Source organism: Apiotrichum porosum, assembly GCF_003942205.1.
Source record: "Apiotrichum porosum strain DSM 27194 chromosome Unknown scaffold_3, whole genome shotgun sequence".
In the NCBI taxonomy this organism is placed as follows: Eukaryota; Fungi; Basidiomycota; class Tremellomycetes; order Trichosporonales; family Trichosporonaceae; genus Apiotrichum; species Apiotrichum porosum.
Genome location: NW_021167110.1, coordinates 826,874 through 840,810, shown reverse-complemented (window position 1 = coordinate 840,810; position 13,937 = coordinate 826,874). Strand labels below are relative to the sequence as shown.

Genomic DNA, 13,937 nt, shown 5'->3' with positions numbered 1-13,937 from the left:
ACCACAATCCGTATCGTACCATTGGAACCTAGGAAGGTTTCAGATCAAACCTATATGGGTTCCACACGTATACACGAGCTAGAGAACAGTACATATAACCAGAGCAACTGTATCCTTGGTAGTTCTCTAGCGAATGTATCATCTCCTGTCTACAACAATACGTTCTCTCAACTAGTACTACCACTGTGGAACCTCCTCTGCTACAGCTAGCCGTCCCGCTCTACCACCAGGTTGACCTGTATCGTGTCCCTTGACATAGTGCTTATGGTGGTATACAACAATCACAGCTGCAGTTTTAACGGGTGCTGCCTGCGTCACTGTGGACGTTCCAGTTCTCAAAGCCTCCTCCATTCTTAGCCTCGGTGGGGCCACGGCCTACGGGCACCTCCACAACAGTGGTTAACCCAGCCTCGACAACCCCCGAGTCAACAGCGGAGCGACGGGGGAGTGCCGCGTCGTCGTTCTTCTTGTGAATCTCATCGCGGGCCCAGTGACGTAGGAGGGGGACCATGAGCTGGGTACAAGCAATCTGCTCGCCATTGTAGATGAGCAGCGCCAGGGCCATCTTAGCCTGGTGGTTCAGCGACACGTTGGCGTAGAGGATCGCGAGGAGAGGTGCACCGAGTGCGACGCCTGGGGGTGTGAGTGAGTTGGAGGATTCCACAACTGGGATGAGGCAGAACACACCTTTGCCCGGGCCACAGAAGCACAGTGCAATGGTGTCCTTCTTCGACATGCGCCACCACGCCGCTGCAGACGTCGTGAGGGAAGGGAGACGGACAATGGCGAATATCAGAGCTGTGAGGAGGAGGTACAGCGAGATGTTGATAAAGCAGAGGTAGATGATGGTCGCATGCGATGCGGTCGTGAAGGCACCCGAGGTGAAGGCATTGCAAAAGTTGTGCCACACACAGAGCATGGTGAAGATGGTAGCCTGTTTGCCGAGGTGCATGTTCTTGCGGGTCCACGCGGTTGCTTTGGGGAAGACAACTTGGATAGCGAGACCCAAGATCAGAGGTGCAAACAATGTGGCAGACAACTGCTTGGCCATCCGAATGTAGATCTCAGTCACACCGGCGTGCGATCCCGGCGCGGCCGCCTCCCATCCGACACGAGGTGTGAGGAACATTTCCACGATAAGAGGTGTGAGGAATGTGCCGATAATTGCTCCCAGGACCACTTCAATACTGGCGAGCTGTACAGTTAGCTGTGCTGAGAATGCTCAAGCTCACTTCTCCACTGCCACCCGCGTTGATGGTACAAGTGACATTGTTCGAGATACCAGTAGGCAGACATCCCGTGATCACCATGCCGGCCATAATGTAAAAGTCTAGGTTGGCTGTGCGGCCGGCGGTAGCAAAACCAAACATGAGGGCGGGAACGAACAGGAGCGAGAACGTGTTGGCGACAAAATGCGCTTTCCAGTGCGGCAATCCCTTGAGCAGCTGGTCGGGAGCGAGGGAGAGGCCGGCAACGAGGAAGATGAGACCGACGCAGGCCCAGCTGACGGTATACTCGGCGCGGAGTGTACCGCCAGTCATGCCTATGTGCGGAAAGTAGTAGGCAAGAAGAATGAGGATGGCCATGAGGAGAAGAGACCATTGGGCCATGAGGAAGGAGACCATTGACCGGGCAACGCTCCTGCTCGGTGCCACATATTGGGAAGGCTCTGCAGGTGTGGAGGTGGTTGCCGAGCTGGGCGGGTAGGTGTGTGCCGATGTGGCCGCCGTGGACGAGCTGCTGTTATCTGGCATCGTGTTAAATGGGGAATGTGTTCATGTGGTGTTGTGGAAAGGACGAGAGAGAGGTGAGCAACACGATGTGAGGTGAGCCAATATAACGTCATGTGGAGTGTGAGGTCGAGGTTGGATTCCGATTTCAGACGAGAGCCGATGTAACCGAGATGCGAAGCCGAGTCTCGCCGTGGAGTGGAGAAGGCCGATCAAGATTATGGGGACATCAACGGCCGGACTGACACCATGACACACGCCTGTATTGGGCGTCGGCACGCCAAGCGACTCAAAGTCCATGGCAGCTGGGTCGTCTTTCGACTGACGCGCTCGTCGCCCTCATTCGCGACTTGGGCTCGGCACGAACAGAGCCTTGAGGGACCAGTATCACACTCGACGAACCCCTCCGACTCAAACCTACAGTCTGCTGTTGCAGGCACAATGGCTTCCATGTTCTAGAAGCGCATGATGATCTTCGAAGCATAACCTCTTGCATGTGTGTTGTGCTCATGCTCTCATCGTTGTGATACCCAGCAGGCCAACAGCCGGTTGAAATGGGTGTGCCACGGGGGCGGACTGACCGTAACGCCGTCCGGACGTGTGTGATTTTTATCCCCAGGGACAATGCCGTCCGATGCGTCATGTCATGTTGAGACGGTGCAGCCACCCACCCCAAGGCCCCCAGAAGCTCATTTTCAGCCATCAGCAGGCGAATGGCAGCACTTGAACTGCGTGCACAAGCTGCACAGCCAAAGGGTGCAAAGGGATGCATCTTGACTCGAGCAGGTGAGACGAGCGGTCAGCGAGCCATCGTGCACTCCAGGCCCTCTGGCCCTTGCCTGCCGCCTGCGCCAGGGAGGTCACCCGATCGACCGTCCTGTCCCACCCCCGCGGCCGGCTCCACTCGCCACCGGATCCGCCAGAGAGAGAGACGAGACACAGACACAGACAGAGACAGAGTCATAACAGAAGTCTGGAGAGGCCCCTCGTTAGACTTTGACACCGCCCTAAACATATATTCCCACACACCCCAAATACATCTGCGCAACCTGCCTATCCTCTTTCACTCTTCTCTCATCTTCACACCTCCTCTCTCTTCACACCTGCGCTCTCTGCTGCTTCCTCTCACCCACCCTGTCCCCCCCACTTCACGCCACCACAATGCCCCAGTCGATCACCCCAACCGGCTCCATCATCCTCGACTCTGCCGCTACCTCGGCAAACGTCTCTCCCATGATTGCCCCCATGCACGACCCCAAGCGCACCGCTGTCGTCCAGCAGGCCAAGCCCTTGGGCCAGAGCAACCGTAAGTCATCGCCGTGGCTGTTCTCGACTCTCCCGGGGGTTGATGTTGTGGATGAGGCCGAACTATTGTTTGTCCCACCCACGCACGGACCCTTACCACCATCTCCGCATCAGCGCTTGTCGCTCCTGATGGCGACGAGTCCCTTGGGCCCAACCACCAGAGTCTGTGCTGACAGCCATAGCCAACCAGGTCGTCCCCGGCCAGACCGTCGACCCCAGCATCCCCGGCGCTTCGCTGGGGCAGAAGGCACTTCTCGCGAAGAAGTTTGCTCAGCAGGGCAAGTGAGTGATCTGGATTCCACGTCTCGGAGGTTGCGCAGCATCAACTAACGCTCTCCAGGAAGCCCACCATCTCGCCCACGGATGCCCTCCAGTCGCCCTGCACGGCCAAGCTGACTGGCGCCAAGCAGCGTCGCTTTGACAAGTGAGTCTACCCGCATTCGGAGTAACATGGAGGTGGTCAGGCCAGCGGCAAGTCCATCCCAATGTACCAACAGCCGTTCCCGCCGTCTCCGTGTCACACTCTGTGTCACTCTCGTTGTCCACGCTGACACCTGCTCCCCAGGGTGTCGACCGGCCGCCTCAACTTCTTTACCGATGAGAACCAGCAGACCCAGCCCCAGGACTCGTAGCCTGGCGCGTTCAACACGCACCCAAGAACCCGGAAAGTGGACGATTGACGTCTCCCTCTAGAGATGCCCGATCCCCACCCACCTCAAGCAAGTTGTCTGTTTCCATCCCCCATAGCCAAGAGACCCCTCCTGTCACCCCATAGCATGTACCCCACCACCCCCACCCACACTCCTCCACGCCCCTCGCCGCGGCTGTACCATTCGCTCCCCCTGTACGTGCGAGATATGACGATGCAATACGATTCCCATGTCGCAGACCCAGGCAGTCTGTGTGGCGGCGAGAGCTTTCCCACACGAGCCAGTGCGCCGGTGCTTGGTGCCTAACGAATGCAACTGCAGCAGCCGTACGTGGAAGCCCGTGGTGCATGTGCATCAACTGGTCCATTGCCTCTCAAGCTCCTGGCCGAGAATGCCAGTGAATCTGGTGCGTGCCGGACGATTCGACCATTTGGTAAAAAACATGGTGACAGGAACGGCAGGTAATGTCGCGGACGGCTGGTGTCCGCTTGCCAGCGCCATCGCAATGTCGCAGTCGCCGCATGGGTCCTGCCCACCTCAAACTCAAATGTGGCCTGTGTGGGCTGTGGACTCCGGACTGTCGATGGTACTGTAAGGAGACTGTGCCGTGAGCCGCTCAGCTCCGTCTGGGTGCAGGCCACTCTTGTTGGGTCCTGGCGGGTGGCAACGGAACCATAATCGGAGAAACACACAATGATCTTATTTCCACGACTTTGGTGGTCTAGTAGATCTCCATACTGCGTTCTCCTTTGGGCCATTATGAGGGGGGCGCCTCCACGCCTTTGTTCTTGCACAGGTCAGATCTCTGTCAGATCTATATACCAGGTGAAAGCGACATGGCGTTTCCACACACGTCCGCGCGTCCACACAGGGCATATTCACAGATCACAGAACCGGCAACGTCCCCCCCGCACGCGGCCGAGATCCCCACCGTGGGATTCGGGCTTCTCGATAGCGAAACGTGCGGTTTCTGAGCAAGGACCAGAGGCCAGAGGCTTGGGTAACGTCGTTGGCGAGCGAACAATGGCCCCTTTCAAGTGGTGCACATGGGCGTCTCTGTCGCGCAACATGTTCAGTAGGCGTCGCTCGGCCGCCGCCACAGGGTTGGGGCCACACCAACCTTTGGCGTTCTGTCTGGTCAGCATTTCAGCATTCGCCACCCAGTCCAGACCTTGATGTTGCATCGTTACCATCCCCCGCCACCCGCTTGTGCATAACGGGTTTACAGCCGCATACCTTTTGTGTCGGCACACTGTTCCAAGATCCATCGCAGCAGTATACTGTGTCGCAATAAAGTGGGTGCACGCCGGTGGAAAGGTTGTAGGTTTGTTCTGTTCCTGCATTCCTAGACTGTGGACCGCCCAAAAGCGCCTTTCGGCACGCCTGCACGCCTCTGTCGGCCAAGGCGTGTGTACGTGTGTCCCTCTGTGATCTTGTGTCTGTGCGTCAGGCGCAGAACCATCATGTCCATGTAAGGTTCCACCCTCCCCGTCCCTGTCTCTTGAGCCACAGTACCACAGTGACGCTGACGCTGTTCACATCGTTGTCTCATTGTCTGGCTCGAACATATAAACAAGAACGGCCGACTCGCGAATGCCACACTCCCCCTTTTCAAGCTCCGAGTTTGTGGTAGTGTGGCAAAAGACGACAAGACTGCAGCTTCCAGCAACGACAAAGTAAAGACCTACCGGCTACGCCTTGATAACCGCATCCCGTCCACCCCCCCCACCTCCTTCATCATGTATGGCTCCAGTTCATCAAAAGACGTCGCCTGGTAGTGAGTCTAAACGTCAGCGACGTTGGGTGCTGTACCCCCTCCCGCAGAGTGGACGCTGACTGCCTTTCCTCTCTCTCACCTCGCTCAGTTCCAAAGTCCTCCCCTCCAAGCGCGGTAAATGCGGCGTGGCCGTCTCCTACGACTCGTCTCAAACGTGTGGCCAGCCTGCGGGCAAGTCAGGAATGTGCTCAGGTCGTAAGTCTCTGCCATTTGGCACCCTCCTTTGTGTTTTTCCTGGTCGTGCTCTCGCTCGCGGGTTTTTGTTTTGCCTCAGACGTTGTAGAGGTACAATCCCCACACTACTCGTACCTACTGGGAACGCCCAGTGACGTGACAGCCCTGCCTCCTACGCTGGAACACGCCTCGCGCAGCGACGATCCCTTGGCTGCAGACCTGGCTCCACTGGACGGCGGACGGGGGTTCCCACTGGTCACCGGCCAACACGCCTCGTCTCACACCTTATCGTCCACTGTCACGGTCTTGGTTGAAGCGGAACAACTGTTCCGTCCCTGGACCCATCTGGGTGTTGTGCATCACAAGATCACAGGGGCGGTAATCGCGACTTTGAGTAGTATGGGGCCCTCCCGTTGGACCCCGGCACTCTCGACTGCGACTGCGACGTAAGGTGTGGATCAGCTTCTAGACCCATCTTACACTGCGCCATCAGGCCGCCATCGGCCTGGGGTGGCGTCTGTGATGACGCATCACGGCAGGTGTCAGGTGCTTTGACACTTGAGGCGGGGTGGGTGCGCACGGCGAGTTTGGTGTGCCACAGAAGATACCCACCTTCTCGTTGCACCGCCATGGGGTCACATGCTCGGCTTGGGTGGTCACCGCGGGGTCCCACGGTATGGAGCATGTGGGACCACATTTATATGGACCTGTGGCGGCCAGCAACGGCGACCATCTGGGCGGACTGGCAGGTTTGACGACGGACACACGAGTGTGCAACACCTCAACCGCCACAGTACCCACCGTCTCCCCACGTTCCTCTGCGTTGTTTCTGGCCCTTCGCAGTAGCGTCTTCGTGTCTCCGTCTACACAGTCGAGTTCCTGAGTTTGATCCTCTGTGCCTCCCCCCATCCCTACATTCCACTATCTCTGAGCCGTGTTCGTCCGCTCACACGGTCCGCAGACGAGGCGCAGCTCCGGGCCGAAATCGAACGTGCCAAGAGCGCAAGCTATTATGGTGGCTATGGGCGCTAGATCGCGCTAGACAAAGTGCAAACAAGCCGACCCGGCAGACTTGTCGATAGAGATACCGGCGTCATTGAGCGGAGAAGAGCGAATTGGGGCCCTCATGCGTAGACAGACGGGTGTCGACTAAATCAAGGGGATACGTCGAGTGGAAGATACCTGTGGAGACGAGAGTATAGTATAGTGTCTCTGTGGCCCAGGGTGTGTATAGTTGTAGTCAAACAGGACAGTGTGAGAGAGGGGTTCCCATAGCACGCGTGTGATGAATAAAGGACATCCGAGTTGCACACCGCCGTGTGCTCGATACGTCCTGGCCATCGCTGTATATGCTCTCATCCTGCAGGCGCCGTTCCCTACGTACCTCGGCGTCGGCGGCAAGGAACTAAGGCCTCCTCGCTCCACGGCACGACCGCCACCGCCGCCACTGATGGTGGTGCAGTGACGTGTGCGGTGACCACCAGCCCACCAGCCCACCCACGACAGTGCCACTTGCTTTTTAACCTGCTATCGTCTGTTGGCCCTGTTGTCTGGAGGTTTCAAGGTTAAATGAAGAGGGTACCGGATGTGCCCACTTCTTCAGCGTTCTCATATTTGAGCGCAAGGTGGGACACCTCGGATGTGGACACCAAATCGCTCTCCCAGTTGGTTCGCCATTCTTGACCGCCACGTTCAGTCCGATTGACATCGAGGTCGTTATCAATGTGAACTCCAAAGCCGGCACACATTATGCGTCGTCTTGCTATAACCTCGGTACTGCGTGGGGGACTGGCGGCGGCACATGCGCCATTTGGTGACCTAATCACGCCATTAACACCCAAGCTAATGCGTCCCAAACTGCCAGGTTATTGACCTCGTCTTATCGGCGATCGCCGAGACGCTTAATCCCAGGACCGACGTGACCGGAACTCATGTCCAGATGGGAGCACGCGCAGGCGATGACACGACTTGTGTCGACCGTCTTTTACCATCCACCACCCCAACACCACACACCATGACAGCGACGTCCCACCCGCTCCCGCGCGACCAGCTCGAGGCCATTTCCACGACGGACATCAACGACGCGATCCCGGCCGACGAGCTGGCCGCGGCGCTCGCGACGCCGCCGTTCATCGTCTCGCCCTTACTCAACCTGCGTGACATGGGCCACATCCCGGGCTGCTCCATCGCCCCGGGGCGTATCTACCGCTGTGCCAAGCTCGGCGACGACGAGGCCACCAAGCAGTGGCTGTCGGCCAACGTGACCAAAGTGTTTGACCTGCGCGGCCGGCGTGAAGTCACCTCGGCGCCGGACCCGGCTGCGGACAATGTGCAAAACGTCTGGCTCGCCACCGAGGGCGAGCACCGCAAGCTCGTCCTGGACGGGTTTGAGGAAGGTGACGGATCGCCAGGATGGAAGAAGCAGTACCTGTACATTGCGGCCCAGTACCGCCCCACCTTCCGCGCCGTCCTGGAGCACCTGCACGACTCGCCCGACGACCCCATCCTGTTCCACTGCACTGGTGGGTACACAGCCAAGCGTAGCTGGAGGCCGAACCCCCAACTCCAACGAGCTAACAGGCTAACACACCCACAGCCGGCCGCGACCGTACCGGTATCCTCGCCGGCATGCTCCACCACCTGGCGGGCACGGACGAGCCCGACGTGCTGTACGACTACATGCTGTCGCGTATCGGCCTCGAGCCCGGGCGCGACATGCTGCACAAGGCCATCATCACGGCGTGGAACGTCTCCGACCCCAACAACGTCGCGTTTAAGAATGTGGCCTCGATCCGCCCCACGTTCTTCACGTCGTTTGTGGACGGCATCAACGAAGTGTACGGCGGGTGGGACGGGTACTTCACCTCGCACCTGGGGTTCACCGAGACGCAGCTCGAGCGGATCAGGAGTAACTTGCGTGGTGGCGGTGCGGTGGACACCGAGAGCAGGCTGTGATTTATACGTAGACTTACACTTCCGTGGGCATGTAATAAAGTGGAAAGGGACGGAGACACTTTTCTTGGCACATCATACTAGGGATTTCATCATCTACGGGTTACATTTAGGGAGACTGGGGGTTCGCAAGCACAAGATGGGTATCACAGTAAATTTGGGTGTGGTGGGGAAGAAGGGTGTTTGCTTTACATGGGAGCAATGATCTTCTCCCAGCTCGGCCAGTCGGCCTCGCGCAAGATATAGTCGACGTTGATGCCTGCAACACGCCAGACGTCGAGCCAGGCGGCCACACCGGCGAGGAAGGGGTTGGTGGACGACGGCGAGCCGTCGCGGCCTGCAGGGGAGGCCGACTTGCCTCCTCCGTTGGCGGCACCGTCGCTGTCCAGCCCGTTGCCGTTGAGTGTGGGCGACGTCGAGCTGCCCGGGACGGCCTTGGGACCGGCGTCGACCTTGGTAATGACCTCGCGCAGCACGCGGACGGCACCGCGTGCGTAAGCCGCATTGTCGCTGGACGAGCCGAGGCTGTCGAGCAGCTCGAGGCCGTCGGCAACACCGGCGCGCATGGCCAGGTACTCGCTTGACATGACGATCGAGGTAGAGCCGCTGGGACCTGCCACGGCGCGCTCGACATACATGATCAACGCGAGGGTCGCGGCCGACTCGAACACGGTCGCCGGGTTGAACAGCCGCGGCGAGATTTTGGGGTCGAGCATCTTGGCCGACTTTTGACAGCGGAGCGACGCGAGGCATACCTGGGCAATCACGGCACGAACAGCTGGCAAGCTCTGCGGAGCAAGGTAGGTCGCGAGGTGGGCACGGTGGACGCCGAGACGGTACGACAAGAGGGTCGAGTGGAGGCGCACGCGGTGTGGGGCGAGGTAAGGGTGCTGCGAGTCGAAGCGCGTGTCCGTGAGCGGGAAGAGGCGGAGGTAAGGTGGCAGGGCGTCCTGGAACGCGTCGAGCGAGGCATCAAAGCGGAGGACGAGGTCGTGTGGTGTTCCTGACGGTCCGACAGTGGCAAACGAGTCGAGGATGGGGGTGATGCGACGTGCGAGGTGCGTGTGGATGAACAAGGCAGTGCACGCCGTAGGGCCCGACTCGGTCGAGTGTGGTGGGAGGGTGGGTGAGTCTGGCGCGATCTTGTACAGGTCGGCTTCGGAGATTGGTGACGGGAGGTGAATGCCTTGGTGCGTGTCGAGAATGGTGTAAGGGAACGCCGTGTCAAACGCAAACTGGCGGTCGGCAACGTAGAGCGACCACATGACGCGCCGACGCAGCTCGCGCTCCCCTTGCGGGATACCTTCCCATTCTTTGCTCATACCGAGGGCCTGTGCCGTCTTGATCGCCTGTGCGAGCCAGCCGCCGGCCAGAACGACCTTGTCCTTGCGGAACCCCAGCGTCGCGTAGCGGAAAAGAACCAGCTTGTGGACCACGTACATTACCGAAGGCGCATCGCGCTGCTCGGCAATCTGCGCCGCAAGCAGGGCAAGCTCAAAGTACCGCTGGTCGAGCGGGGTCGGGTCGTTGGCGGAGCCCATCTGGTTGGCAATGATACGCCCAGCCGAACGGGGCGCACTCGTCGCCGCCGAAGAGCCCGAAGCAAGGAGCAGCTTGCCCGTCTCTTCCGGCAGGACACGCAGTGCCACTGCCAAGAATGCAAACGCGTTGGCCAGCGTCGTGGCGTCGCCCTCGCGCAGCTTTTGGCTGGCCCGACGTTCGACGAGTGAGTGGAAATCCTCGACAAACTGGGGCTGGAGGAGGGAGATGCCCTCTGTGAGGAACGGGTCGGAGAAGAACGTGTTGAACAGGATCGACTGCGTTTCGGGCGATGGGAGCGACTGCATGAGAGTCACCAGAGGGACGTTGTAGGCGTCGTAGCGGCCTGCATACGTTGGGGGAACGGCAGCCGCCGCCGTGTGGTGGAGCGACGCCGGGAGCGACGTGCGGGCGGTAGGAGGTCGTGCACGGGATGATCCCCCAGAGGCGCGGCCACTCATGTCTGGGACGACGGGGATGCGAGCCTTCTTCTTCTTGGGCGGCGCCGAGGCCAGCTCGAGGAGCTCGCCAGACAGCTCGTCGTCGACCGAGGCGTCACGCTTCTTGCCGCGCGACGACGTTCCTTCGTCGCCGCTGTCCAGGAGCTCGTCCACCTCGTCGTCCTTTGTGTCGCCAAGCATGTCGGCAAGTTCATTGTCCACGCCGCCGCCGTTGCCGCTGCCGTTACCGTTGCCGTTGGGAGCACGGGATGGACCCTTACTCCCGACACTCCCCTCTGCATCGGCATCGCCCTCGTCGCTGCTTGATCCGTAGCCGTTCACAATGCGGTCACGGTCCAGGCGGCGCTTGCGGTCGGCGGCACTGGCGCTGCCGCCACCGGCTGCGGACGCAGGGCGGCTGCCGTTTTGCAAGGAGCTCTTTGGCCTGGACGAGCTGGATATCCACGCGGGCGACCCGCCGTTCGAGACTGCAAACGTGGCCCGGCTGCCCTGCGGCACGGGCTGACGCACGTCGCCAGTAAACTTGTCCGACGAACGACGCGCGGCGTGGGGGTTGTTGGCCTCGGTCTCCTCCGAGTAGTGGCATGGATGGCCCTTGCGCATACACGACGAGCATGAAGGGCGGACCTGGTCACACTGCAAAAGGAAGATGCGGGTTAGCGTACTGTGGCGGAGGAGAGGGTTAAATGAAAAAGGAGGGGGCCCACCTTAATCTTGCGGTGGTGGCACAGGTCGCAGGAGCTCTTGCGGCTCTTGGAGCCACTGTTCGCCGCAGGCTTTGGGCTGGGGCCGGGGGCCACCGACGACAGCGTTGGGCGGGGCGTGGGCACCGGGTCGTCGTCACGGAGCTCGTCAAGCTCGTCCTCTTCGATGGGAAGCTCGTGCTTGACCATGCCACCCGAGCTTGGGGGCGCAGGCGGTGACATTGACGAGGACGAGGGCGTGATGCTCGGTGCAACGGTGCTGTGGGCACCCGGGGTGGCGAGGCGCTCGTGGTCCGAGCCCGACGTCGAGGGCTCGTTCACGTGGATCACCACGTGCGGCACCGAGTGCGGTGCGGCGACGGGGGATATCGACATGGAGTCTGGTGTTGCTAGCGAGAGGGCGCCCTGCTGGTTCAAGAGAGAGGGTGGAGGGGTGGGTTCAAGGAGTGACGGGTGAGAGGGTGCAGCGACGCGCGCTGGGATGGGGATGGGGGAGGGAGGGAAGGGAGCAGTAGCTGGGACGAAGGGATGGGCTTTGTTGGTGCTGTGTCGTCTGCGTGGGTGAGACCGAGAGGACGCGACGCGGAACCTCCACTCTGGTGGGGGAGGTTGTGGTGGTGGTGGGTGGGTGGTGGATGTGTGGGTGGGTGTGTGGCGAGTGGGGGTGCTGTGATGGGGGGGATGATGATGGGTGGATGGTCAAGACGGACAAGAGGAGGATGAGAGCGCTCGGTGCGACGACGACATCAAGCAGTGGGGGGGACTGTGCAGCAGTGCAAGCGGCGGCGCGGCGTGCGTGCGTGCCATGGTCTGTGGTGTCGTGGGCCGGGGTGGGTGAGGCGGGCGCGCGCGGGGTTGCCGGAGAGAGACACAGAGTTGTCCTTGCTCTTCCTTCCCCGCCCGCCCCGCCCACACGCCCGCGCCGCCCCGACCTTGTTCTCCTCCTCTCTCTCTTTTCCGTCTCTCTCGCTTCCATCCCGCCTGCGTCGTCCCCGCGCGCTTGTGTTGGCGCGCAGCAGGCCGGCCGGCGCGGATGCCGAAGGCGTGTGGCCCCCCCGACCGACCGCCGTTTATTGCTCCCGCGCTCTCCCCCCTCGTGCAACCGCCCCCCCGCGCTCGACGGAGAGGGCCGAAACGGGCCTCCCTGCTCGTGCAGTACCCGAATGCCACAAATGCCCACCCCCGCAGCTCACAAAGCACAGCAAGCAAGCAAACAGCACCATTCCAAGCAATTCCAAGCAGCACCCGCACAGAGCAACGACTCGCTCAAAACGCACTCGCTGGCTGTGGCGCTTTCCGGCGCCCGCCCCCGCCTGGCGCCGGCGGCGGCGGCGGTCACGTACGAGTAGAGTGTGTATATATTCCTCTCGGGGAGTCTACCGCTCTCACCAAGAGCTCTGACAGCGAGAGAGAGCGACCGATACGGCACGAGTGCTTGCCTGTGGCCCCCGCGCAGTCGTGCGCGCGTATGCTGCATGCTTCCTGGACACGGTGTGGCTGCGCGTGTCTCTGCCCCGCGCGCGCGCGCGCCGAACCGACCGTGGGTGGAGACCCCCCCTGAATTGTCTTCTCGGCGCTCCCATCCGCTCGATCCTCCCGCCTGCCCGCGCGCCGAGCAACGAGAGACAGACACAGACTCGTCCGCATCCCGCGGCGAACCCGTGCAGCCCGTGTGGGTGGGCTTCTAGTTCCAGAGCTCTGTTATTAGACCAACCACCCCCTCACCCCACCGTACCACCGTGTGCGTACAGCAACCGCAGCCGGCACGTTCCCAGCCGGTAAGCTTAGCTATCGGCGCCGTCGGCATACGGCAACCCATAGTCTGAGCCGAAGACCTGACCGAACGGCGCGGGCAGGGCGGCCGAGGCAGCAGGACCAGAGGGCTCCAACACGGACTGGTCTCTCGCGGCCGCCGCCGCCGCCCATGTGCCCAGCCATGCCCAGGCGTCTGGCTGCCGTCATATGCCGGGTCGCAGCCACGGGCCGTCTCCGGTGAACCTTGGGGTCACTCTGTCGACCTCCAACTCCGTATATCCACGCACCCCTCTCGCCGCACCGTTCAAGCAGTTCCCCCTCACAACACCTGCACACCCGTCGGCCACGCAACGGACAAGGCGGCCGCCCACGCAACGGACACCCCAGCGCCAAGAACAAATTAATTTTGCCCCGGAGGTACTGCACTGGACGCTTCTCCGTCGGGGCATTTGTGAAGCCTCGACTCGACGCCTGCGCATGTCGCAACGTATATGCACAGTATGGGCCGTGGGCCGTCGCACCGCGCACCACGCACCGCCGCATGCGCCGAAGCGCTGCCGCGGCGTCTGGTCAATTGGGGGACGGGGGGGATGTGTCCTGAGGGGACAAGTGTACCGCCTGTGTCTCCACCGCGCTCCGCTGCCCCCTCTCAAGCTGCGTGGCCCGTCCCTCGGCGCACGGAGTCACTCGGCGGAGCTCAGGAGTGGCCGGATGACGGGGTTCCACGCAGAGACCAAAAGGTGCAAGCTGCCACCTGCTAAATGGCCCCACTGCCAATGCATGCATACGCGGGACAGCAATACGGCCACCGGGGACGCGACCGGTCCATGGCGCTGAAGCTACCCGGGGGTGTTGTGTAGAACCAGTGCCACACATCAATGCCCCGAGTT

The 13,937-nt window shown here is 61.0% G+C and overlaps 5 protein-coding genes across 5 annotated transcripts; 2 read left to right on the top strand and 3 right to left on the bottom strand.

Moving 5' to 3' along the window:
- Positions 1-295: 295 nt before the first annotated feature.
- EHS24_005907 (uncharacterized protein) lies at positions 296-1,754 on the bottom strand (the record flags this gene model as incomplete). The annotated part of the gene is made up of 3 exons (XM_028621383.1): positions 296-633; positions 688-1,195; positions 1,233-1,754. 3 exons carry the CDS (start codon positions 1,752-1,754, stop codon positions 296-298), a joined length of 1,368 nt encoding a protein of 455 aa, XP_028477835.1.
- A 1,137-nt stretch (positions 1,755-2,891) lies between these two features.
- EHS24_005906 (uncharacterized protein) lies at positions 2,892-3,667 on the top strand (the record flags this gene model as incomplete). The annotated part of the gene is made up of 4 exons (XM_028621382.1): positions 2,892-3,036; positions 3,218-3,317; positions 3,376-3,459; positions 3,601-3,667. 4 exons carry the CDS (start codon positions 2,892-2,894, stop codon positions 3,665-3,667), a joined length of 396 nt encoding a protein of 131 aa, XP_028477834.1.
- A 3,534-nt stretch (positions 3,668-7,201) lies between these two features.
- EHS24_005905 (uncharacterized protein) lies at positions 7,202-7,384 on the bottom strand (the record flags this gene model as incomplete). Its single annotated transcript, XM_028621381.1, has 1 exon — positions 7,202-7,384. The coding sequence occupies one exon, from the start codon at positions 7,382-7,384 to the stop codon at positions 7,202-7,204; it is 183 nt and encodes a 60-aa protein (XP_028477833.1).
- A 266-nt stretch (positions 7,385-7,650) lies between these two features.
- EHS24_005904 (uncharacterized protein) lies at positions 7,651-8,591 on the top strand (the record flags this gene model as incomplete). Its single annotated transcript, XM_028621380.1, has 2 exons — positions 7,651-8,158; positions 8,233-8,591. 2 exons carry the CDS (start codon positions 7,651-7,653, stop codon positions 8,589-8,591), a joined length of 867 nt encoding a protein of 288 aa, XP_028477832.1.
- Positions 8,592-8,776: 185 nt separating this feature from the next.
- Positions 8,777-11,667, bottom strand: EHS24_005903 (uncharacterized protein; the record flags this gene model as incomplete). Its single annotated transcript, XM_028621379.1, has 2 exons — positions 8,777-11,224; positions 11,296-11,667. 2 exons carry the CDS (start codon positions 11,665-11,667, stop codon positions 8,777-8,779), a joined length of 2,820 nt encoding a protein of 939 aa, XP_028477831.1.
- Between the last annotated feature and the right edge of the window lie 2,270 nt (positions 11,668-13,937).